Below are 23,792 nucleotides of genomic sequence, written 5' to 3' on the forward strand. Positions count from 1 at the left end.
GTTTGTAACCACCAGTCCTAGTTCTGTGTCCTGTGCTGTTGTTTAGCTGTAATTTACCCTTAAGTGTCTTCTAAGAGCCCAGAAAGGAGTGGAAATGTTTGTTAATGCTGCTAGACAGTATTGGCCTCCCATGGTCAGGCAAATTTTCATGTTTGGCACAGGGCAGTTTCTGAGGGTGCCAAATTAGAGGGGTTCCCATAGATACCAGTTTGGTGATTGAGAGAGTGAATCTGTGACTTGCCTGAAATAATGTTGGTCTAGCCTGTTCAGGGCTTCAGGGAATACCAAACTGTATTTGTAGTCAGCTCAAGATACTGCTAATGCATGGTCCAACTTCCATTTCATCCACGTTCCTGTTTCCTTAAGACTGCTCAAGCAGGGATCCAGCAGTGTTTCCACTTAATTCTTCAATACATTATTTTCCACACTAAATCCAAGAGACTTCTATTCTTTTTAGTTTTTTGTACTCCAATTGGCTTTCTTAAAATAATGCAGGGATCTGGCAGGTTTTCTGGCAGGAGGTAACTAAGGTGTCTGTGCCATAATTTGGTTGTAGAAAGTATCAGAGCTGACTTGTTTATGTTCACCTCTTGCATCAGGATTTCACATTGGCTGCGGCCACACTTGTCCAAAATTTCTTCAAAATGGCCATTTGGAAGATTACTAATGAGGCGCTGAATTGAATATTCAGTGCCTCATTAGAGTTAGAACGCGTCTGGCTGCAGCACTTTGAAAGCTCTGCTTTCGAACACTCGCGGATTGGTGCGGCGACACAGGGGTCCTTTTCGAAAGGATTCAGCACTTTTCAAAATCCCCTTATTCCCCTCCGCTGAGAGGAATAAGGGGATTTCGAAAGGTGCGGGGTCCTTTTGAAAAGGACCCCCATGCAGCCGCGCTGAGTCTCGAGTGTTCAAAAGCAGAGCTTTCGAAGTGCTGCGGCCGGAAGCGTCCTAACTCTAATGAGGCACTGAATATTCAGTTCAGCGCCTCATTAGTAATCTTCCAAATGGCCATTTTGAAGAAGTTTTGGACAAGTGTGGCCGCAGCCAATGTGAATCTGATCCGTGATAATCTTGGTAATCAACCTACAGGCAAATCCTGCAGACATTTGCAAGTCAGTGGGGCAGGGTAGCCAGCCAATAAAATAAAAATGTACTGAGAATCTGCCTCTGCAGCAATCATCTCCCATGTTACAAGTGATGATAGGTACTCAGGGGAGGCTGAAAATAACCTCTCATTTTCCTAAATATTCTTAATGAAGCCATCTTGAGCCACTTTTTCATACTGCTGCTTTATTAAACATATGTAAAGCCCACCACTGAGAGAAGGTGGGATAAAAAAGGGATTTTAAAGAGAGAGATGCGAGACATCCTAATGAACAACACTTAAATGAGCCGTCCCACTGGGGCTTTTATCAAGTTCTGCAGAGCTATATTGATACTCATAATTGGCAACATGCTGCCACGTGGGGAGGAAAACTCATGTTAACTTCAAGCCTGGAGCAGGCACAAACAACAAACAGAATAATTACATAGAAATCTTACCCTTCAAAATAATCAGACATCTGAAGAAAAATAAAAGGCAATTTGCGTTGCACATGGAACAATATTTCCATTTGGTCTGAACTTCCAAACTGAGCTCGTTTCAAACAGCATCTCTCTTTACATTTCTGTGTCCAAATTAAAGTAACAAAGCTGTAACAATCAAGCCTTTGTGGTGACAGCTCCTTAAATTCAGCCAGTAATACGCTGATTCTAGAAGCCATCCTGTAAAAATGTGGCTGGAGTTGAGAAGCAAGGGAACTTTCTGATTTTTACGCTGCTTCAATATGAACGTTTATTTGGTAAAGGTGTCATTTTTGTTTTTCATGCAACTTTCAGGATATGGGTTTCTGTCCCGATTTGTAACAGGTGTTGGGTGGATACAATGCACAGTGTTACTCTTGAAAGTTGGATTCAAATAATAACCATCGTAACTGGAACTGAGCTTGCGGATGACACGTTCTTAATCTTCATTTGCCCTTGTTACCACTGTACTGCCTCTTTGATTCTGATTCAGGTTATTAGGTGTAGAGTAGCAAGAGACACTGTAGGTCAGGCTTGAAAATCACTGGAGTTAAGGGGGATGTGTGCGTAAAACTGGAGTAACAAAGAAGTTGCAGATCTGAATGTAGGCCACTCAGTAGAAGTTTCTGGAAGCACAGTGTGACTGTTTTATGGATGAGGTGGACTGAAAGTGCCCCTTTGGGAAAGGTTGTCTAGCTCTTTCTTTCCAAACTATGGGTCAGCCATAGACATTATTCTCCTTTAATTGCAGACTGGGGAGTTAAAAGCAAAAGTACACAAATGAAGTTGGTTATAACTAAGGTTATAGTTTAATTGTGGGTATTTTAAATAAAAGTCAAGGGCTGGGACAAGAAAAAAAATGTATCATAGACTGTGCCCTGTCCTTTTCACTGGGAGGGAGAAGAAGCCTCAGGGGCTGTGTCTTCACTAGCAAGTTCTTTGGAAAGTTTTTGTGGCAGAAGAGGGCTTTTTCGAAAGATCCCATGGAGCCATCTACACACCAAAAGTGTTCTTTTGAAAGTAAATCGAAAGAACATGGCACTCCTTTTGAAATCGCTCTTCTCTTCCCATTTCAAGAAGAGCACCTTCTTTTAGAAGCAAATGTGTAGATGCTCTGCTGGGCCCTTCTTTTGAAAGAGCAGTCCTCATGACACCTGATTGATTTATTTATTTATTTATTTATTTATTTTTTCTGGCCCATTCTTTTGAAAGATTTCTGTAACATGATGTAGCCAAGTTGACCACTGCAATGGGGGAAGACTCTGGTCCATTGGCCGTTCCAGCTGCTGCCTTGGGACTGAACCTCAGGGAAGCCAGCTACAGCTTCTGCTTCCCTCCTGATCTCTACTTGGGCAGTCCCCAGGGCCAGCTAACTGCTGCTGCCGCCACAGTAGCAGCTTCCCAAATAATTTGCTCCAGAGTGATCCAGGCTGTCTCAGCAGTTACCCTGAGGTTTAATACTTTGGCCACTGCAAAAGTCATGGTGTTCTCTCAGGAAGTCACAGAATACGTGACCTCCATGACAAACATGGAGTCCTGATCTATAATTGGCTTCACCTAGTAAAATAAGACCTTTGTTGTCTCTTCCTCCTTTTGTTACTTCAGCTATTTTGTTGCTTCTATCTGCAAGTTAGCACTTCATTTTTTTGTTGTTGTTTTTTTGTTATAGTATAAGTCTCCTCAGATGGACCAGCAAAAGGGATGGGGGCAGGGGGCATTTTCCCTCTGGGAAATGGAAGCATGTAACCCATGAGAATATATAAATGTCATATTTCCAACCAGTCCATAATCTTGTCTCTTGCTTTTTCAGATGAACTTTGACATTTTCAAATACTTTTCCACTAAGGTGCAGAATTTTGTTGATTGTTCTGTTTTAATTACAGAGCTTCCTTATGGCTGGGAGAAAATCGAAGACCCTCAATATGGAACATACTATGTTGAGTAAGTATTTACATCAATTATTCACTTCTTTTAAACATCACGTAGGGTGAGGCACAATGGAGCAATAAATGGAAATTATAATGTAGCTTGTTTAGTTATTGTCTATCAAGTGCAAATTTAGAATCAGTTCTGGTGGCCAAATTGTGCATTATTACTGGAAGCTAATATGTAGGATAATCTTGCATGTAGCTTTCCTTCATGCAAAGTGAGACCCACGGATATCTCCTCTGGAGAAGAGGAAGCAATACTAAACACTGCCCTGAAAAACAGTTAAGATACACTTTGGTTCGCTGCCTGACAATTGTCCATGTTACTTCTCTTTTATAAACTAAGGAAGCTTATTACAACAGGAACTCTATCTGGCACTAATAACTTGCCCAAGAGGTCAATTCCTAACATCGTTATTGTCATAATTCAAGACACTGCATGATCTGTTTTTAAAAGATCAGAGCATTTATCTCTGTTCTAAAATAGGTTTAAAATAGAATTTCTTGATTAAAACAGTAACATTTGCCATTCACAAACCAGCAGGAAACTGCTCTCTCCTTATCTATGGGGCTCCAAAGCACCAGAGCAGAAACCCCCTAAATTACTGTGACTGACTTACTCATTCTTCTTCAGCTAACTTTTTTTTGAAGGAAAACCACCTTCAATCAAGAGAAGGATTAGCAGAGATTTGAAAATATTAGCACTTCTTGGGAAAAACGTTAGTGAGAGATCTGCAGAGCCAGCACCGTTGTTTTTAATGTTGTCCAGACTAATAAATAGTTTGATACTCCAGTCGTTAGCAATAAATACCATGGGTGTAAGTAAGGTACATCCATTTGGTGCCAGGAGAAGAAATAAATGTTGGTTTTGCTAAGCTGTTTTCTTATTGCCCAGTATTAACATCTACAGCTGCCCTTTTGAAATTTACAAAGTGGTATTTAAGATAGGTAGCGTGAATTTTGAGTAATAAGCATATTATGTCAAAAGCAGCTCAAAACTTTAGGCTGAATTTTATAGTTGCATTTCTGTTTCAAGTATTAAGAAATTAATAGTTGGTGGAGTATGCTTCAAAGATGAATCTTTGAGCTTCTCATGGGGAGACAGTTGGTTCTACCCCTTTGTACAGGTAAATTTGGAGTTGAACTGAATATAACTGGTGAACAAGATACTTCTGTATTTTTAACAAGCAGGTTTTCTTTCCTGAAGTCTTAGTAGAAATTCCTTTTGATTCTGATCTGATTTTTTGGTCATAATTGTGTTCTTTTAATTTTTCCTTTGTTTAGATAATGAAAATAAGTTACTCATTCTGAATTTCTTTGTTCTTGTGAATTGGCAGAGGACTTGTTTGAGTTGCATGTATTACAGGGAAACAAGCTATTAAGATTAGGTTTTGTAAAATTTTTTAAACTAAACTTCTAGTTCTCAATTGCAGTTACCCTTTGAGAGAAAGGAGCAGAATATTTGGATTTCTGTGATTTCATGACTGTGATGTAAACTCTTAAATATTCAGTTCTGTAGAATTTACATTCTACTATTCTTATTACAGGAAAAGAGTAAATTCCAAGCATCACATTTTATTGCATTAGCAAACTGGGTCATGTTTATAAAAAGTACAATAAAAGAACAAATTTTTCAAGTGACGTAAGTCATACAATGTTTTGAAAGAGTAGCAACAAAAAAGGTAAGTATTAGAATTTGGACCATGACAAGAGAATGAAGATTTACTCTTGCCCCTGCCCCCTGTTGAAGCTGTCATTTTAATTTTATTCCTTTGTTGAAGTGAAGCAGTGTGAGCATGAACATTGCAGCATTCTCTGATATGGTATGGATTGGATAGTATTTGGCAACTGACTCAAAAAATTTTGCTGTTCCAAGTAGGTATCTCAAAGTTGGGGTGTGTGTGTATGTTTTATCACGTCAAAGTTACAAGAAAATGTGAACATCACATTGTACATTACTGATAGCTTATTCAGGATCAGGGTAATATTCAAAGAACCTGACTAAAGGAGCTGGTTTGCAGTCTGGGGAATCCTGCTTTTCTGTGTAAGTTAAAAGGATGATCAGATTTCTAAATACCTATCTTCTTTTTGACATTTCTCTTGGGTGCATACTTGGTTGAAAAGCTTTCTATTACAAGGACAGACTCTATTTCACTATAGCAGAATTGCATGGGAGAAGTCACCTTTTTTTCCCAAAAATATGCAATAAGCAAGCAGGTCAGGATTCATGGGAAGGAAGCTGTCCTTTTTCTTACTAGGTGAATCTCTAACTTCCACCCCAAGCCAAAGATGTAACTAGCACATATGCAAATATATTCCCTTCTCCCTGCAGCATCTCCAACCAAGTGCCTTCCTATGAGTAAAAGCTGAATGAATCCTAATTGGAATCATTACCAATTGTGCAGTAATATGTAAAAATGGTGTGTGAGAACTATATAAATTGAAAATGTATATCCTCTTTCCTATATGGAGATGCATTCATCTGAACTGGTTTTTGTTTGGATCTCTCTCTCATCTTGTCATGTGGGTTCTTTTCCTGTATACATCTTAGGCATTTAACATTTTGTTCCAGTTTGCTCCTGGGTTAACGCCTCAGATGTGATTAAAAGTCTAGATAGACTTCTTGTGTCTGGATTCCAGAATAAAACGTCTGGCATGTAAATACTGAAAATACAGGATCTTTAAATTTAATTTATTACATTTCTTTTGGTATGATATTAAATCAGGACCCAGGAACAGCTCTCCAAATTGAGGAATACCCATAGTGAATAGCCATCTTGACAATTTCTAAGGATAAATTCATGATTATTAATGGAAAATAACTGAGAGAGAGCACTTGGCCACAGGATTTAAAAAAAAAAAAAGGTGATCTTTATGACTGGGTGATTTTTATTTTTGGCAATGTAGATTCCTTTTTACCCGCTAGTTACTGTACATAATATTTGGATTATAGTCATATTTGAGCTTCACCAAGTGTTTGGATGGTCAGTTGTTAACCCTGTTAATCCTATATTGTAATTCTGATGCAAAATTAAGCCCAGGTATAGTTGTTCATGCACCCAACCTTGTAGACTTAAACAAGTCTACTTCTACAATGTTGTATTGGGGGCAGGGTGGCTCATTAGTGACTGATCCCTCAAGTGATCTGCTTTATGATTTAAAGGCCGTGTCTACACGTGCCCCAAACTTCGAAATGGCCATGCAAATGGCCATTTCGAAGTTTACTAATGAAGCGCTGAAATGCATATTCAGCGCTTCATTAGCATGCGGGCGGCAGCGGCGCTTCGAAATTGACGCGCCTTGCTGCCGTGCTGCGTGTCCAGACGGGGCTCCTTTTCGAAAGGGCCCCGCCTACTTCTAAGTCCCCTTATTACCATGAGCTCATGGGAATAAGGGGACTTCGAAGAAGGCGGCGTCCTTTCGAAAAGGAGCCCCATCTGGACGCGACGCGCGGTGGCAAGGCGCATCAATTTCGAAGCGCCGCTGCCGCCCGCATGCTAATGAAGCGCTGAATATGCATTTCAGCGCTTCATTAGTAAACTTCGAAATGGCCATTTGCATGGCCATTTCGAAGTTTGGGGCACGTGTAGACGTAGCCAAAGTGTGAAATTTGAGATGCTGTGTGTGTGTTCATTGCTCTGCTGCATCAGAGAACTGCCAAGGTTGTTTGTCTTTTGGATGAAGCAGGTAATATTTATATAAATTATGCAGGTGTAAAGTAAAATGGCACTAGTGACTTCACGTGCAGAGCTTCTGAGACGCTTGAGACACATGGACGTGGGCCTAAACTTTGAGGGACCAGTTTTTTGTATTGGGTCACTCTGGAATGATAGATCAGCCAAGTTTGTCATCCCCCTTAAATTCTAGAAACCTCCCTTTTATTTTATTTCTAATTATGATTATCTATTGAACAAAGATAAATATTGCATTTTTGCTTAAATCTATGCATTTAAAAAAAAACCTTAACTGAGTGGGCTGCAGTGTTAAGAATCTTTCCTGTTTGTCTGCTTTTCCACTCTGTTTCTGGGGGGAAAATCCTCAGAAGTATGATGAGGCCTTTTTCTGGTGTGGAGAACCCATTGTGTCACTTCCTGAGGTTAGACTGCTATGATGAATGAAATTTCAGTCTGTATAGAAACTTAAATGGGCCCTTTGCAATAATGCAAAGAAGCAGATAAAAATTCATTACTAGTAGTAACGTTTGCCACCAGCGAGATTTAGAATTCTCTCATCTCATTCACTTTGGAAGTATTTTCACCTGTTGTTGTTTTTGGAGGTTTCAGCGTCTTCTAACAATACAAAGTTTAATGTACTCTGGAAAAAACTGAGGCCTGATTAATATTTGGGTTTCAAATCATGAGACCTTTTTGGCATCATCTTGACTTTCTCTGACTGGGGATCCATTTCCTTTTGCATTGATATTTAGAGAGATCCTATCAGATGATGGTAAAACTTCAGTATTATCTTGAGGGATGTAAGTCCCAAAGAAACCAGACCAGCACGGGATTTTGTTTCTCATAACAAATCCTTTTATTTGGTACTCATTAATAGATCTGAACAAAATAAGGAGGGTATTCTTCAAGCTTGTTTTACACACCTTGTATATTAAAATTTAACTTAGTCTGTAAATTTTCTGGGACAGCAAAGGAAAAGGTAATTTATCATTTGAAAATATTGTCTAAAATTGTTAGTGCTGGTGAAAGGCTTCAGGCGGACAGGTCTGGAAAGCAACCCAAAATAGGTACAGCACGGTTAAGTGCAAGCTTCTCTATTCACTTCCCTGTCAACTCAAATGTATCTGTCCCCGGGGGATACAAGGGGAGTGGGAGTGGAGGATTCCGCCTTAAAATCTAATCCATCATTAAACTTTTTGGGGGTTAGATTTTGCCCCCAGTATCCCTACCTCATTAATCTGGGAGGAAGAGATGTTTCTCCTTTTCCACTGTCTTCTCACAGCATGCCTTCACACAGTAGCAGCTCTATCTCCTGTTCTATTTTTCTCTTGCTTGGCCTCTCTCATCTTTTTCTTCCTTTTTTCTCTCCTCTGAGGTTTTTTTTTCTGACTTTCCTCTGCTTCCCCACTTTCCCTAACCATTCTCCTCCTTGCTCACCCCACCATCATCACAAGGTTGAAGCTTGCAGTGTGTGCATGGAAGGCATTGATTGGCGTCAAACAATGTTGATCTGGATTCCAAAGGAACAGAGAAGAGAAGCTTGCTCTGTTGGATTGCTAATGTGAGCTGCTCTTGCAGCCAGCTGTATTAACAGTCACGACAGGAGCAAGTAAGGAGATGGGTAGTATTCTCTTAACATACAGCAGCACATGCACTGATCCTCCCTCTGCTCCAAGCCCTCCTGAATTAGTCCAGTGTCCCCCAGATGTGAGGAACACTACATTCAGCTCTCAAGAGATTACCAACATGGCTGTCCTTTATTGCCACTGGTGATGGAAATGTTTGCCAAATTGCAACTAAGCAAAAAGTATTTTATGTCATCACAGCACACAAGAAGCCTGGTATGGCAGTGACTTTGAGTCATACTAACTTTATCTGTATTGAAATCAGTATGTCAGAAAGGAAAGGGCCTGTTTCCTAGATGAAATCCCTGGGATATTCAGTCCCATACTAGGGCAAGTTGCTTTGTGATAGAGTAATGTATTAGATTTTTCACAATCCAAGCTGTGCTCAGGGTATAAGTGAGCAGAGGTGGGTGCACTATGGAGACTGACTTGATTCCCAGCCTGTTGAAGTTTTTCATCAACAGCACAGTAATCTGCAGTGAGTAGACTGATGGAGGTGAAGGTCTGCTGCTTGAATGGTTGCTCCCTGGAGCTGTACTTGTTACACCAGATGGCTTCCTTGTGTTTACTGATAGTGACACCCAATGGTTTTGATTTGTGAAGGAGCATGGATGAAAATCTAAAATTCAAGATGAATAACATTGACAGAAAATTTGCAGAAAAATGCAGTAGTACAGATTTCTGATGCTTGGTGCACAACTTCCTTTTTTGGAGTTTTGTAGACTCATAAAACGTGTACGAGTCATAATATTCCAAAAGCATTCAGAGGGAGTATTGCTTCAGTAATTCTAGATGGGTCAACAGCTTCTGTTTTCTTCAGTGAGTTGTAAGTAAATTTCTGGCATGTTCATATGTTTTTGGATGAAAAACTAAGAGGGGTTTAATCAAGATGGTGCATACATGCACATACGCTATAGAGGCGATATTGATTTATTCTTAGAAAGATTCCTTATTTAAGAGATACTCATACCTGTTGCACGTTTTGTGTGCTTAACCCTAACTTACAGTGACAATGCTGTTTGCAATGTTCTTTACCATGTGATAGAGTAACTTAAGGTTTTGTGTTTTGAAGGAAGCTGAAGGGGTAATAAATCCTTATTGATCATTTCTACTGTGCAAATGTGACATTACTGCTCATGCTGCTTCTGGTATGATAGGGAGTCACCAGAAAAATAAGTGAAAACTGGGTGATTGCCTATTAAGCGGGAGACTAAAGGAGGGAGATCTTCACACCTGAGAACCTTAGAGCCCGGAGCAAAATGTCATAGCTTCTTTTAAAGGCCATATTTTATAAGCAGAAATATTCAACCTGGTAGGCGCAAAAAGCAGAGCAAAACCTGGGATTTATAAGGATTCAGATAAAAGTGACAATTAAAAAAAGGTAAAATTCAGTTTTTCCTTTGCTGTTACTGAGTAGATAGCTAAAGGCAAAACTGTTACATAGCTGTTCTTTAAACCTAATCTTTAAAGATTATCTGTTGTTAAAAGCTTTTTTAAAAGGCTGGAACAAAGGCAAAAAATAGGAAGCTAAACTAAATTTATGATGGCAGTTTAGTGTCTGAGTTTGAAAGTTCTTAGTCATGCCCCAAAATAATCATGAAGTGCTTTTACTGTGAGAAGTCTATCTGTTATGAAATCAAATTGATAATCTTGCAGGGTCAATGGCCCTTCAGATGCTGCTTTGAAATTATTTTGAGATGGCTCCGCTTCTACCCTACCTGTTCAGAGTGATTTACTTTCTAAATTCTGATTTCCTTCAAAAATCGCATTGGAGTATTTCCATGTAGATGGAAAATATAAACGTGTATCTGCATTCTGAATAATACACAGATCAGCCAAAATAATTCCTCTTCATTTCACTGTGGCCTATAAATGAATCAGCTTTTAATAACTATGCAGTAATCTGTTTAAGAAACATGTACATTGAAGAGGTTTCTCTAAAATCTTATTATGTAACTGGAAAAAAAGGCTACTGTTGCAGAACTCCATCATAATGAGGTCCTCATAGACCAAGTTACCTGTGATGTCTGTACTGCTCTGAAATCCACTTCCTTTCATCCTAGTACAACTGTCAACTTCGCACATTGCTTAGCTTCCAGTCACAGCCTATTATCTTGGTTGTGCTTGAAATGGAAATGGAGAATTGGCCTGTCTTTTGATTTTACCCTTTAGATCTGAAACTGAGTCACTGTGGCTATGTCTGCACTACCATTCCTCCTTTGAAAGAGGCATGCAAATGAAGGAAATTGAAAATACAAATGAGACACATATTTACATATCTGGTGCCTCATTTGCACATTCTTTTGAAAGAGCTTCTTTTGAAAGAAGAAAAGCCAGTGTAGATGCAGCTCTTTTGAAAGTAACCCCCCTCTTGGTTCTTTCATTTACACTGCTTTTCTTTTGAAAGAAGAATATTGAAATGAGGTGCCAGATATGTAAATCTGTGCCTCACTGTATTTTCAATTTCCTTCATCCGTATGCCTCTTTCGAAAGAGGAATGGTGGTACAAACATAGCCAGTATGTTTAAGCTGCCAGTGGTTTAGTGTAGGAAGAATCCCATGCTATGTAAATCATTAGCAATATGAAGTGCTTAAATTCCTCCTTTTAGCTCAGAAGTAATCCACATTCCTGTTTGTGAGCTGGAACTGGAAGGGCTTTAGATCTTTTTAAATGTTGGAATAGCAGAGGGTGTTTGTTCTTTTTAAATAATGCATAGGAGGACTGAGTTGGGACCTACCACATCAAAAAGTCTTTAGGTCCAATTAATGGTTGAACCGAGAGAATTTTCTTCTTCCTTGCTTCATTGAAAAAGGAGTAAAGCAACAACTCAGTCATTTCATCTTTCAAGACCTGTTCAGAAAATGCATAGGCATTGTCTGTTTGACTGGATACATAGTGTGCTAAGTATTGGAAATATGGTGAATTGGGACTGATTAGTTATATCTGGTTTCTGTTCCAGCCTTGCCACTGCATCATTGTGTGACCTTAGTCAAATCACATAACCTCTGTCCATATGTTCAGAGAACTTTGTACAGATTGTAACAGACAGTCATTGTAGTTTTTTTGCAGTATTCAATTTAATTGGAGCATCTCAAGCTCATTGCATTAAAATGCAAATGTTTGTATTAGTGTGGGATTGTATGTAATTTGTCTAGGAGGCGTGACTGATTTTATATCTTGGAAGTGTTATTAGCTTTGAAGGATTCTTTTAAACAATAGCAAACTGTTAGTTAAATTGGTTTCATAGGTGGATGGGGAATGCAAACAATGATCTTCTGAAGCTTCTTCCCAGGGAGGTGATCTTTGTGTAAAAAATGACCTCTTTCCATACTCAAAAGGCCCTGGTGGCATGAAGAAGTAACTCACTGATCCATGGATGTTCTTGTTCTGAGCAGAAGGAGTTCATTGGTCAGACCCCTTGTTGGAGCGATCTCTAGTAAACTTATTTGTATGCTTGTAGGTTCTTTTGTTGTTAATGTTTTCTCTGTAATGCTTTTACATTAAGAATAAATGTACTTTTAGAGTTTTGTGGCATCTTAACTGCATTTAGAAGGAGCTCTCTGGCAAGTAAGCTGTGTAATGTGTCTAAGAAGAGAGATCAAGCAGGTCATCTTAGGCAGTATGTAGTCATGGAGCTATACAGCCTGCAAGAACCCTGTTCAAGAGGTGGAGAGAGACATGTCTCTGAGAGTCAACAGCTGAGAAGTCAGAACCCTAAGAACAGGTTCCATTGCAGGACAATAGAGTGGGAATACAGGTGCAGTTGCCCTCAAATCTCACTGGATATGAGGGAGAGTTGAGTGTTCAGGGATAAAATCTTTGGCTTTTTTTAAAAATTCTATTACTGTATACTTTTTATGGTTTTCCTGGTTTAAAATTCAGTCACTTTTTTTTAAAAGAAAATAAGAGGAACTAGATTATACCATCTGCAATAATGAGAGCGTAGGTAACGTAAGAAATAATAATGATCTAATAAACATTAAGGGTAAAGCATATGTCATGCTCATAGGCATTCTCTGTACTGACCAAAAATCAAAGTGCTTCAGTCAATCTTTTGGGGTTTGATTTTGCAGATCTGGTGAAGCTATGGCAGAATTGACCTCTCTGGGCTCAGCCATGAACCCCTGTACTCCATGCTATCACGTTAAGGGATGATGTTAGACTAAAGAGTCTCAGGCTTCGAAATAAGTGAATTCTGATATGTTGATTGACTACACAAATGCCAGAGCTAGACTTGCATATCTGAAATCAACTTATTTCCCTACTGTAGACTTATCCATAAAAACCTTACTGTTTAGCTGGGCTGATCCCTCTCACGCGTTTTTGTTGGCCATTCAGCCAGCTACCCCTAGGCCCTGTTGTCACCCAACAAGACAGCAGGTGGTGTCACACAGCCAGCTGAACTACCAGAGTACTATGCCTAAGCCTCTCAAGTATACACAAAATGCAACCGCCGATTTTCCAGCTCCCCAGCCTTGCACCGTTGCTGGACTATAAACCCAGTATTATAATCTCTTGTGCCGCACAGGGATATGCACAATACTAGCTTATTAATATAGTGTGTTTTTCCCTTGATGTAGGAAAGAGATGTACAAAAAGCCTGTGTTCACCAAGCTGAAATTTGCCCAGACTGTCTTCTCCCTCTATGGTCTAAATGCCAGACTTGCTCAGAGCTTTATGACCAGGTTTGTGCATAGGTTCAGCCTATCTAAAGACAAACCAATTTCCTGTACTTTCAGGAAGCTTTGAGTGCCAGCTTAGTCATTTTCTGTGATTTGATAATTGGAGCTCTTTATTAATAACATTGCACATCCATTAAAAATGAGGCCAAGTCACAAATTTTGTAAAATAAAATGGAATTTAGTGAAGAGCTCGTTTTTGCTGAAATATGTAAAGGCTACTGCGGTGCCTGAACTTGATTAATTTTGCTTCTACAAGCATCTTACAGGCACTAAAAACATCAATGGCTTTGAAAAGTAAATCCGTGTCTGGATAAAAAAAAATTAAATGTAATATCTTAGTGTTCATCACTCTTCGGTATCTAAGATAAAGCAAAATATTTGTACTAAAACCACCTGGGGTTGGTTTTCATGTGAAGTTGGAATAAAGCTTTTTGTCCTGATATTCTAACATTGTTTCTATCTTCTTGCAGTCACATTAACCAGAAAACCCAGTTTGAAAATCCAGTTTTGGAAGCCAAGAGAAAAAAGCAGCTGGGACAGATGGATGCTCGTCTTTCAAAACCAGGTACTTCAAATGTCTGTTCTTCACTTGTAGCTGTATTGTCATTATGAGTAGAGAGTAGTCTCAAAAGTGAAATTTTGTGGGTTTTACTTAAAGTAGATCTTCATTTTGTGTTTTTTGCCATTAGTTTAACTGTTCAGTGTGATCCTAATTTTTTTTCCTGACATATTAGTTTGCGAATGCTTTTTTGCAGTTGAAACTGATCTAAGATTTACAGCTGCTTAAGCAATTAACCCATTCTGAAGCTGGTAGTCTTAAGTAGCTTGACCATTCTGTAAACCACCGATTGATTAGATAACAAGGGAGTTGGGAGAACCAGTCAGAGTGCATGTTGTGAATCAGCAGCAGCACTGAACTCTTCGGTTTCTGATCATTACCATGTTTGAATTGGGCCATGTTAAGATGTTGGAGCACATAATCAAAGGGAACTGGAACTAGAGACAAGTCATTTAACTGATCGGTTCCCATAACACATCTGTAACATATCCTGGTGGCAACCACGGAACAACCATTTGTAAAGTGCATTGTGCATGTAAAACATTATAAAGCTTTATCAATGCACTGTTGTTGCCTATACACACACGACATCCGAGTGCATGTGTGAACATGTAATAAGGAATATTGCGTGCTCCAGTACAATTTTAAGTGTTCCTAATTTTCTCAAATCAAAGCCAGTTTTTTTCAAAACAAGTACATACACTAACCTTTGCAGTGGGTTATAACCATACCATTGTCAATCTTTAATCCTTTCAAAACTGACATGATTTGAAAAGGTGCCTTTTTCCCACTCTCCATAACTCAGAAGTTGGTGGTGGTTTTAGTTAAACATGCAAAAAAAATCTCGTCTCCCTCCATCCTGTTTGGCAACCTTAAGTTAATTTGGTATTTTCAGCGACCTTTTTTTCTTACCTTGTTAAACTATCTGGATGTACCCATGGCTTGCTTCTCAGTGGCATTGCTCATGACGACAAATGTGTTGAATTCTCTTTATGTGCAGAACAGGAGAAATCATTTTTCACCAGAGATCCAGACCAACTTATGGGAGCCCTCATCCAGACATCGTTGAAGAAAAGCACTATGGGATTTGGTTTCACGATCATTGGTGGTGACAGGCCTGATGAGTTCCTCCAGGTGAAAAATGTGCTAAAAGATGGACCTGCTGCACAGGATGGGAAAATTGCACCAGGTAAAATAGCTTTTCTCCATTTCAAGTGATGCTGCTTGGCCAATGAGAGAGAATTTGATGGGCCCTGGGGAAATAGATGATTCCACCTCCAGACGTTCCTTTTGAAACCTTCCCTAACCTGGAGCTGTTCGTTATAGTAGGGAAAATATTATGCAATATCTGCATGCACACACACTGGAAGAGATGCAAATATTTTTATATAGTTCTGTATCTTGAAAATTTTGAGTTCAGTGCTTCTGTTTATTACAGATGTTTTGCTACTTGTTAAAGATTGAGCTCAACCAGTGGACCAGGTGAAGGATCCTTTTGAGCTATCCTGTGGTCCTTTTGTTTGTTGGTATTTCTTGTTTGGAGCAGAAAGTAGCAGTCCATTCCCACAAAAACTTATGCTCTAATTTAGGACAAGACCCACTAAATGAGTTTAACAAATAGAGTGGAGAAGGAATAATTATGTAATATTTATTACATCATAGTCCTTAATGAGCTAGCTCAAGGTGATAGTACAGGTTGAACCTCTCTAATCTGGTACCCTTGGGACCTGATGGGTTCTGGTCAAGAGAATTTGCCTGACTACAGGAGGTCAATATTGTCTATCGGTATTACCAACACTTTAACTGATTACTGGGCTCTTAGAAGACATGGGTAAAAAACAGCAGCAAATACTGAGAGCCAGAATTGGTGGCTGCAAACAAACTGTGTGGGGCCATGGGGAAACTTGGCCACACCCATCGTAAATGGATATTGCCAAGTAAGAGAGGTTTGGATTAGAGCACTTCAACCTGTAGTGTAAATCTTTAAACCTGACTTCCTATGTCTGATTTTTGTCTTGATATAAACTGCAACAAGTTATTTTTCCAGGCTTTTTCTGAGCTTTGTTTCCTTTGCCAGTTGTAGATAATTGTTACTAACGAAGTTGAAGCTGATAGGCTTAGAATTTAAAGGTTGAAATCCAGTGTTCTATAATGTTTCTTTGGAGACCTATTAGCTTCCAGGGTTTTCATGCTGAGGCTGTAGGCAATGTAATAATATTGCCAAGACAAACCTGGGTTTTTAGTTCTGTTAAACTAGTTGGTGAATCTAGAAGTGTTTAAAGTGATTTTCTTACAGAGTTTTAACATGACATTGGACTGGCTTCTGATGCAGGTTTGGCCTAGTTTGTCTAGTTCTCAGTCTAATGCATATACGTTGCCTAGTCACAGCTAGATTGTTCGGATTTTGCCTCCAGTACAGTGATATTCAGTGTGAAGCTTGTGAGCCGAAAGTAGTTGTTTAATATGTATCCTGCATCTCTTTGCACCACATGATGATAAACGCTGATTTAATTATTAACCAGTCAAGATGTATTTACTGTATTAACTAATTGTAGTTGATAAAATGTTTGGTCAGTCATTTTATTGTGAAAATAAATACATATATAAAAACTAAGTAAACTTTCCTAGCCAGCAGCCCTGGAACCAGGAGGTTGCCAGATATTCAAATATTCTGGATAATAGAGAGGTATACCAAGCAATGCATAATACTAAAGAAAAATGAGATTAGATATTAAACAAATATATGCAGAGTGCTTTATTTACCAACAGTAGTAATATACACTGTAAACTTATACTGCATTTGCTGTATTTATTTGTATTTACTTTCACTATACTGTACTTATGGAAAATGTAACTAAAATTTACTTACGATTTAAAATGCCAGTTATTTGAGAGTTCTGGATAACAAAATGCCAGACATGAAAGAATTTACTGTGTTCCACTCACATACTACAGGTGTATATTGAAACAGTAAGTAAATCAATGCTACTCAAGTTCTTTTGAGTAATGCTGATGGGTAATGTGGTTCCTGAAGTTGGAGTATCACTGGTCTAGTATTTGGAAACAGATCTCGGTCAATGAAGGCTGTGTACTGATTACATCATACATGTTGATTTTTAATAGACCACCACAGTCTTCCTTGGGATTCTTAACAAGTGTAGCTTCCACATAAGATGAAATATATACATTTTGTCTAGTGTATAATTTTTTTCCTTAAGTACATTTAGAAATATGGATATATTCTTGAGTGTTCTGTTCCTTTCACCAAATCATTATTGCTACCAGGGAAATAATTTGTATGACACATTCAGTTGGTGTCAGTATGTAATTTTTTTTACCTGTGTTAGATTGCTTAATAATTTAGCTCTGAACTCATGTGCTTAGAGAGCCTTGAGGAATTTCAGGCACTGAGTAAATGGTCTTCCATTGGATTCTTTAGATTAGTTGAGTAGTTCTTGTGCCATGTGAATGAATGAATGAAAACATGTTAGAAACTAATGGAAAAAATGTTAAGAACTCAGTGTGTTGGTGAGACTTTTTTAGTCCTCAGCATTTGGGTTTTTGAGATGTGTGAACTGTACGTCATTTTCTGTACAGAACACAGAAGCAAGGACAGTACGGACTGGATGCTACTAGCAACTCCTTCTGCGTAGTGACTAGGATTTTTAGTCCCTGTATCACTTAACTCTTTGATTCCATAAAGACAATAGTGTCTTAAACAAATGCAGGTAGCTGTACTTCCTGTACAGTGCAGACTGGACAGTTAGATTGAGCAGCACTGCATTTTGTTTCCATTGCTCAAATGCTGTCAAACACTGAGCAGCATTTTTCAGCTCAAGCAAGATTTTCACCTTCTGTAAGTGCTTGTTAATTAATACCAGTGAATAATACAGTAAATAGAGATTTCCCCCAGTAGCCTTTATAATAAACAATAAGGTTATTCAGGAACATGCTTTCCCCCTCAAAGGCACCTGTAGTAACCACTATTTTAAAGGATTGAGGTAACTTCAAGACTGTTGACACGTACTATTTCAGTTCTTGATTCCCTCCCTGTCTCCCCTTTTCCCAGTTTTGGGCTGGGCTGGGAAAGGTCACAGCTGCTCCTCATTCTTGGAGGATTTTTGAATTTTAAATTCTGGTTTATCTTACCCATACATGACATAACAGTAAGCTTATATGGCATGGCATATTATTTTTGTATGTTTAAATTGCTTATGTGAAGGCCGTGGAAGAACTTGTCTTACATCTTCCTTTTCTATGTTGCTTGTCCTCCATTTTTCTCAAGTTCTTTCATTTAAATTTTTAAAAAGTGTAAAACAGTTTGTCAATGTATCAGTGGAATACTTATTCAATATTGCATTATTTGAATGAAACACTTCCTGTGGCTTCCTGAGGTCTAGTAGTTGGAGGACAGGCCTGGGGCTTGGGAGACCTGAATTTTATTCCTGCCTCTGCTGCTAGGCTACTGGGTGAGTTGGGAACATCCCATTTACTCTGTGCCCCACCCTCCCCATCTGTAAAATGATGGGGAGTATGGTGCACAGAGGATACTGATCTCCTTTGTAAAGCACTTTGACATCTGTTAATGAAAAGTGCTGTATAATAGACTTGTGTTACTTGCTCCATTAACACTTGTGACTATGTGGTCTTCACCCTGGAAAGTAAGGATTTATTTCAGCTGTGCTGCCCGCTTTTTAAAGGAGCGGTAAAAGAATAATCTTTTGTATAAACAACTGATATAAAAAAAAATCATGAGATTTATGTCTGAGCTACTGAATGGTCTTTGCTCCCTGTATACATGTAAGGTCAAAACAGAACGTTTTCTTTGCTTCAAAGCAAATTTGGATCCATGTTTATGTTCTGAGTGGTCGCTATCCGAAGAGAAATGCCAGATGTTAAAACTGACAATGGAACAGAAGCAGGAGTGAACACAGCAACACAGACTGGGCAAGTGGGGAGGAAAATGGCTGAGAAAACCCTGTGAGGAATTAAACACATAATGTATATTAATTACAAAGGCTTAATTAAATGGTCTTTGAAACCTATAATTTATACTGCCTTTGCTAAAATTTGCTTCCTATATCCCTGTCTATTGGAAGCACTTTGTTTGGGTAAGAAAATAACTGGATAGTGTTATGTTGTAGTAGTAGTAATAGTGGTGTGATAGTAACTTAATCTTGTAAAAAAAAAAAACCACCCTTGGTTGCTGATTCCTAACTGCGCTGCTGACTTGTGCTTTGACCTTGGCAAAGTACATGTCTGGTCTATCATTTTTCCCACATATAAAAATGAGGATAGTACTTTACCATTATCATATGGTGCTTAGAGATCTTCACACACACAAACATGTCCATACATAATTATGCTTATATAAGGGTTACTGTTTATGAGGGAAAAAAAAGCCTAAGTGATTGGCCAGTTTGTTCTCTGCAAATATTTCCATGTTCAAAGGTGCATATAGACATGGTGAAACAGACTTCCAAAATGTTAACTTTCTGCTATTTAATATGCATAAATGAGAATGTATTTTCCATCAAAGGAAAATCAAAATACAAAGAGATTCTCAGGGACCTGTATGTTTTGAATCTTAGTTTGAGTTCAGCCAGCCCAATGGGGAAAAAAACCTGATTGAACTCAATAATCATAATCAGACTGTTATATAATATGAATTAAAGATTACAACAGCTGCTTGCGCTAATGTATGCACTGTTGCCTTTTCTGAAGCCCATATAGAGTCATTCTCTAAATCTGTGGCAGATTAAATTTTATATATTTAGAACTGTGTTTAACTTAGTCCATTTTTCAGCTAAGAGAAAATAACTACTTTTTTGGCATCATGTGGGTAAGGGGAATGACACAACCCCTTAATCATTACAATCTTAAATAATTGTCCAGACGCTTGCTTTTTAGTTACTAAGGGGATAGTCATTGGTTCATTCTTTGCCTTTAATTAGAAAATATGAAAAGTAGATATGGTTTGGTTTCTGATTTTAATGATGTTCAACTCATTTTTGTAACAGGTGATGTCATTGTAGACATAAATGGCAACTGTGTCCTTGGCCATACCCATGCAGATGTTGTGCAGATGTTTCAGCTAGTTCCTGTTAACCAATATGTGAATATGACTTTGTGTCGCGGTTACCCACTTCCTGACGACAACGAAGACCCTGCTGTAGACATTGTTTCAGCTACACCCATTATCAATGGCCAACCAGTGAACAAGGGAAATGTCTGTGTAACCAGCCAAGATTTAATACCTGGAACAGTCATTTTAGACCAGAATGGGAAACCAGGTCACATTTTGGTCAATGGTCGCTTGAACAGCCCTTCCATGGACCCAACTGAACAGAGGATCTCCATGCCCTCTACAGGAGGCTCCCAGTCAGAACTAATCACTATTCCTCTGGTCAAGGGCCCTAAAGGGTTTGGGTTTGCAATCGCAGACAGCCCTACAGGCCAGAAAGTGAAGATGATTTTAGACAGCCAGTGGTGCCATGGCCTTCAAAAGGGGGATGTAATCAGAGAGATTTACCATCAGAACGTACAGAACTTGACACATCTGCAGGTGGTAGAAGTGCTGAAGCAGTTTCCATTGGGAGCAGAAGTCCCATTGCTTATCTTAAGGGGAGGTGAGTAGGAATGATACTTCATTACAGTATAACCTGTCTAATATGAAGGTATTAAGAATGCGGTATTTAAGCACTGTACAGATCTTCAGTAAGTAGAAAAGGGACTGTCAACTCAATTTGCTAAATAGCTCTAAGTTTCAACTACACCCCTGGTATTGGGCATCCTGTTCTGGTCTACTGCAGGTTTGATTGTTAGCTGCTACTGAATACACAGCATGTTATCTCTCTTCAGGGAATATTAGGGTGAAGGGTGTATGCCCTATATATCACCTAAAGACAGCAGTAAATCAGGTTTCTTCTGTCTGCTTTTGACAGGCTTTGGTTTGTAGTATGAAAATGATCACAGGTGTCATGGTGGGAAGCCTCTTTTAAGATAACACAGGCCTGGCCACCTGGAACTCTGTAAAGTTCTCCTTTTTGTCTCTATATATCTCTCTTGATTGCCATTCATTGCAGATTGGAATGTCTGCTCTCCGCATATATAGTAGTAGCATCCTTCAGTCTACGTAGACTATGGAACGCGCCCTTCATAGTTCCGTTTGGCATCCTCATTTGCAGTGTCGGCTGTGACTGTGAAGACCCACATGAGGGTGACAGTCCTTGCTGCATCTGTTGCATATGTAATGGATGTCTGGCACGTCCTTGCTGTGCTTTCTGTGGGCTCGCTTCTCCTTTGCTAGCTGTCTGATCCTCAACTCACCATTCTGAAGGCCCTTGTATAGTTCCTGCCAGCTCCTCCCAGCTGTCTGGCTTGATGTCTCCACATATACACTAGCTGATAAGTAACATCCATTTGCCTGAAGGTTCGGGCTGCTCACTGCCAGACAGGGTCCTTTCTGTGCAGTTTTCTGGTTATTACTGAGGTAATTGGTACCCTCTACTCCTTGTTTTTTTTCTTATATCTGTTACCTGAAGCTTGAGCATATTTACACATTACTTAAAGATGTTTAGTACTTAGCATATTGCACGTTGCTGCAATAGTATATCTTGCAGATATTGTCACCCTTTATGTTGCCAACAGAGACAGACAAAAAGAGCACAAGCTGTTTTATTCAAGACCCTCACAGGGCTTGCCACAAAAACAGTGTATAATATCAGCCCATAAAATAATTGGCTATTTTTGAGAATACATAATGTAGTAATTATAACGTTTTGCATTTATATGACCTGGTTTGTCCAAACATCTCAAAATACTTAATTATTTATAATAATTAGGTTTACAATAATGAATACCCCCCTGCCCCGCCTCTGCAAAAACAGACCCAGAAGTTAGTGCTCTATTCAAGGTCATACCAGTAATTCAGCATAGTCAGAAAAAGAATTGAATTCCTCCATCCTAGCTCTCTTCTCCAGAGCATTGTCCTAAGAGATGTCTCTCTCTAGACTAAGCATGACAAACATGTGGCTTGTGAGCTGTGTGTGTCCTGATTGAATTTGTTTTGCATCCCTCAACTACAATAGCCTCAGAAGGCTGCCACAACAGCTCCTGGCAGGGGGGAGGGGTCAGTCTGCCCACACCTGTCCAGCTGCTCATGTTTGTCCAGCTGGCACAAACTATCCCCGCTAAGTTTCTGCACCGCCAGCATAGGCTGAGGGGGTCACCAGTCACTGCACTCTGAGGGTAAGTGCTTAGGGGCTCTCACAGAGGGGTCAAGCCCAGTCAGTTCTCACAAGGATTCAGATGGTGCCAGTGGCAGTAGATAATGGCTGAGCCATAAAGAAGCTAGTCCAGGCCCTGCCCCAGGTGCCAATGCTTTAGCGAAGCACCCGCCTCTCAAGATGCCACGTCCCCTTTTGGGTGCCAGCCCGATCAAGGCCCCACCCTCTGTCTGCCAGCCCATCTGCCCTTTAGCGTATCGGTGAGGGGAGATTTGTGGCAGTGTTTGGTGACACTTTTGCTTGGGTTGTCTTGTCCTGAGTATGAAAGGTTTTCTGAAGACAAACTCTCCAGAAAAGACGTCATTAGACTTTAAGAACCAAGGTGTTCTGGGCACAATTCAGGTGTGGGTTTTTGTTTTAAGCTGGTGATACCTGGCACTTCTCTCACGTGTTTCTATGCAGTTATCAGTCACTGAAAGCAATAGGTTTCAGAGAAATGTATGCTTAACTAACCTTTTTTGTTATGTGTTCTGTTGAACCAAGAAAATGTACATTTTGGCTCCATTCCTACAAGGCAGTCAAAATTCATATTAAGGATTAAATTCTCAATATTATTGTATTATGTTCGAACAAGACCTGAAGAAATATAAAATATACCTAAAACATAATCTATAAAAATAAATAATTGCACCTTCCCAAAAGAAGTACATTTTCTTTGGTGGCCCTGAAAGCTATCAGTTTTCATTTGTGCGGCCCTCAGTAGGCTCTAATTTTGACATGCCTGCTCTAGACTGTTTCTGAGCAGCTGATGTTTGAATTGCTGTTAACTCTAGAATGGCCTTCATGTCAGCAAATAGGGTATCTTTTGTGAGAAGCAAACTGTGAGAAGCTTTTATTTTGCTCACTCTTCTGTCTCTGCTTCTCTGTACACCTCTCAGAAGTGCTGGCTGGAGCAAATAAGATTTATAGTAAAGTATCATTCCTGTATTATTGTTTATACTCATTTTGCTGTGTTGTAGCCATTTCAGCACTCTGCTCAGAGGAAAAGTGCTTATCTGATTTGCTTTTCCCAACTAAACAACCACAGCATTTACTTTCCCTCTGTCGCCTACTCTAAGGTATAGACTGACTACCTGTTAATACTCTGGAGGCCAGCATAATAAAGTTGCCTTTTTTCTGATAAGCAGAAATCAAGCACAGTGTTCACATCTGCATTTTAGGAGGGCAGAATTCAGTTCCACTGTAGCTACTTTCATGTTGACTAGTGGTTTGTGAATATTTATAAATGGTAAAGATGCTATGCTGGTCACCAACCCTGAAAGCCCCCCTTCTACCCTTAATGCCCTGCAGAAGTGGGAAAAGCACCACTTCTGGATACTTGAGTACAGTCTAGATGTGAGGTGTGCATGTAATTTTTCTCATGTAGTTTTCCGGGGAGACACCGGTAACTTGTATCCATCCTAGCTGCACTTTTACTCATATAACTTAAAACTTTTTGGATACTTTCTACACCTCTGCTGCCCTGCATGG

The 23,792-nt window shown here is 39.3% G+C and overlaps 1 protein-coding gene across 5 annotated transcripts in view; it reads left to right on the forward strand.

Annotated features, from left to right (window-relative positions):
• The window catches only part of MAGI3 (membrane associated guanylate kinase, WW and PDZ domain containing 3), a 194,052-nt gene that overhangs the window by 119,783 nt on the left and 50,477 nt on the right, over window positions 1-23,792 (forward strand). For 3 of the 5 annotated variants that reach the window (XM_074977889.1, XM_074977892.1, XM_074977891.1), the window contains exons 7-11: window positions 3,449-3,506; window positions 13,374-13,478; window positions 13,946-14,040; window positions 15,035-15,223; window positions 20,055-20,663. In XM_074977889.1, the coding sequence (XP_074833990.1) occupies window positions 3,449-3,506; window positions 13,374-13,478; window positions 13,946-14,040; window positions 15,035-15,223; window positions 20,055-20,663 (1,056 nt within the window). The remainder of the gene's footprint in view (window positions 1-3,448; window positions 3,507-13,373; window positions 13,479-13,945; window positions 14,041-15,034; window positions 15,224-20,054; window positions 20,664-23,792) is intronic. The other 2 variants (XM_074977890.1, XM_074977893.1) reach the window with 1 other exon arrangement.

Source organism: Carettochelys insculpta, chromosome 26 (assembly GCF_033958435.1).
Source record: "Carettochelys insculpta isolate YL-2023 chromosome 26, ASM3395843v1, whole genome shotgun sequence".
Taxonomy (NCBI): Eukaryota; Metazoa; Chordata; order Testudines; family Carettochelyidae; genus Carettochelys; species Carettochelys insculpta.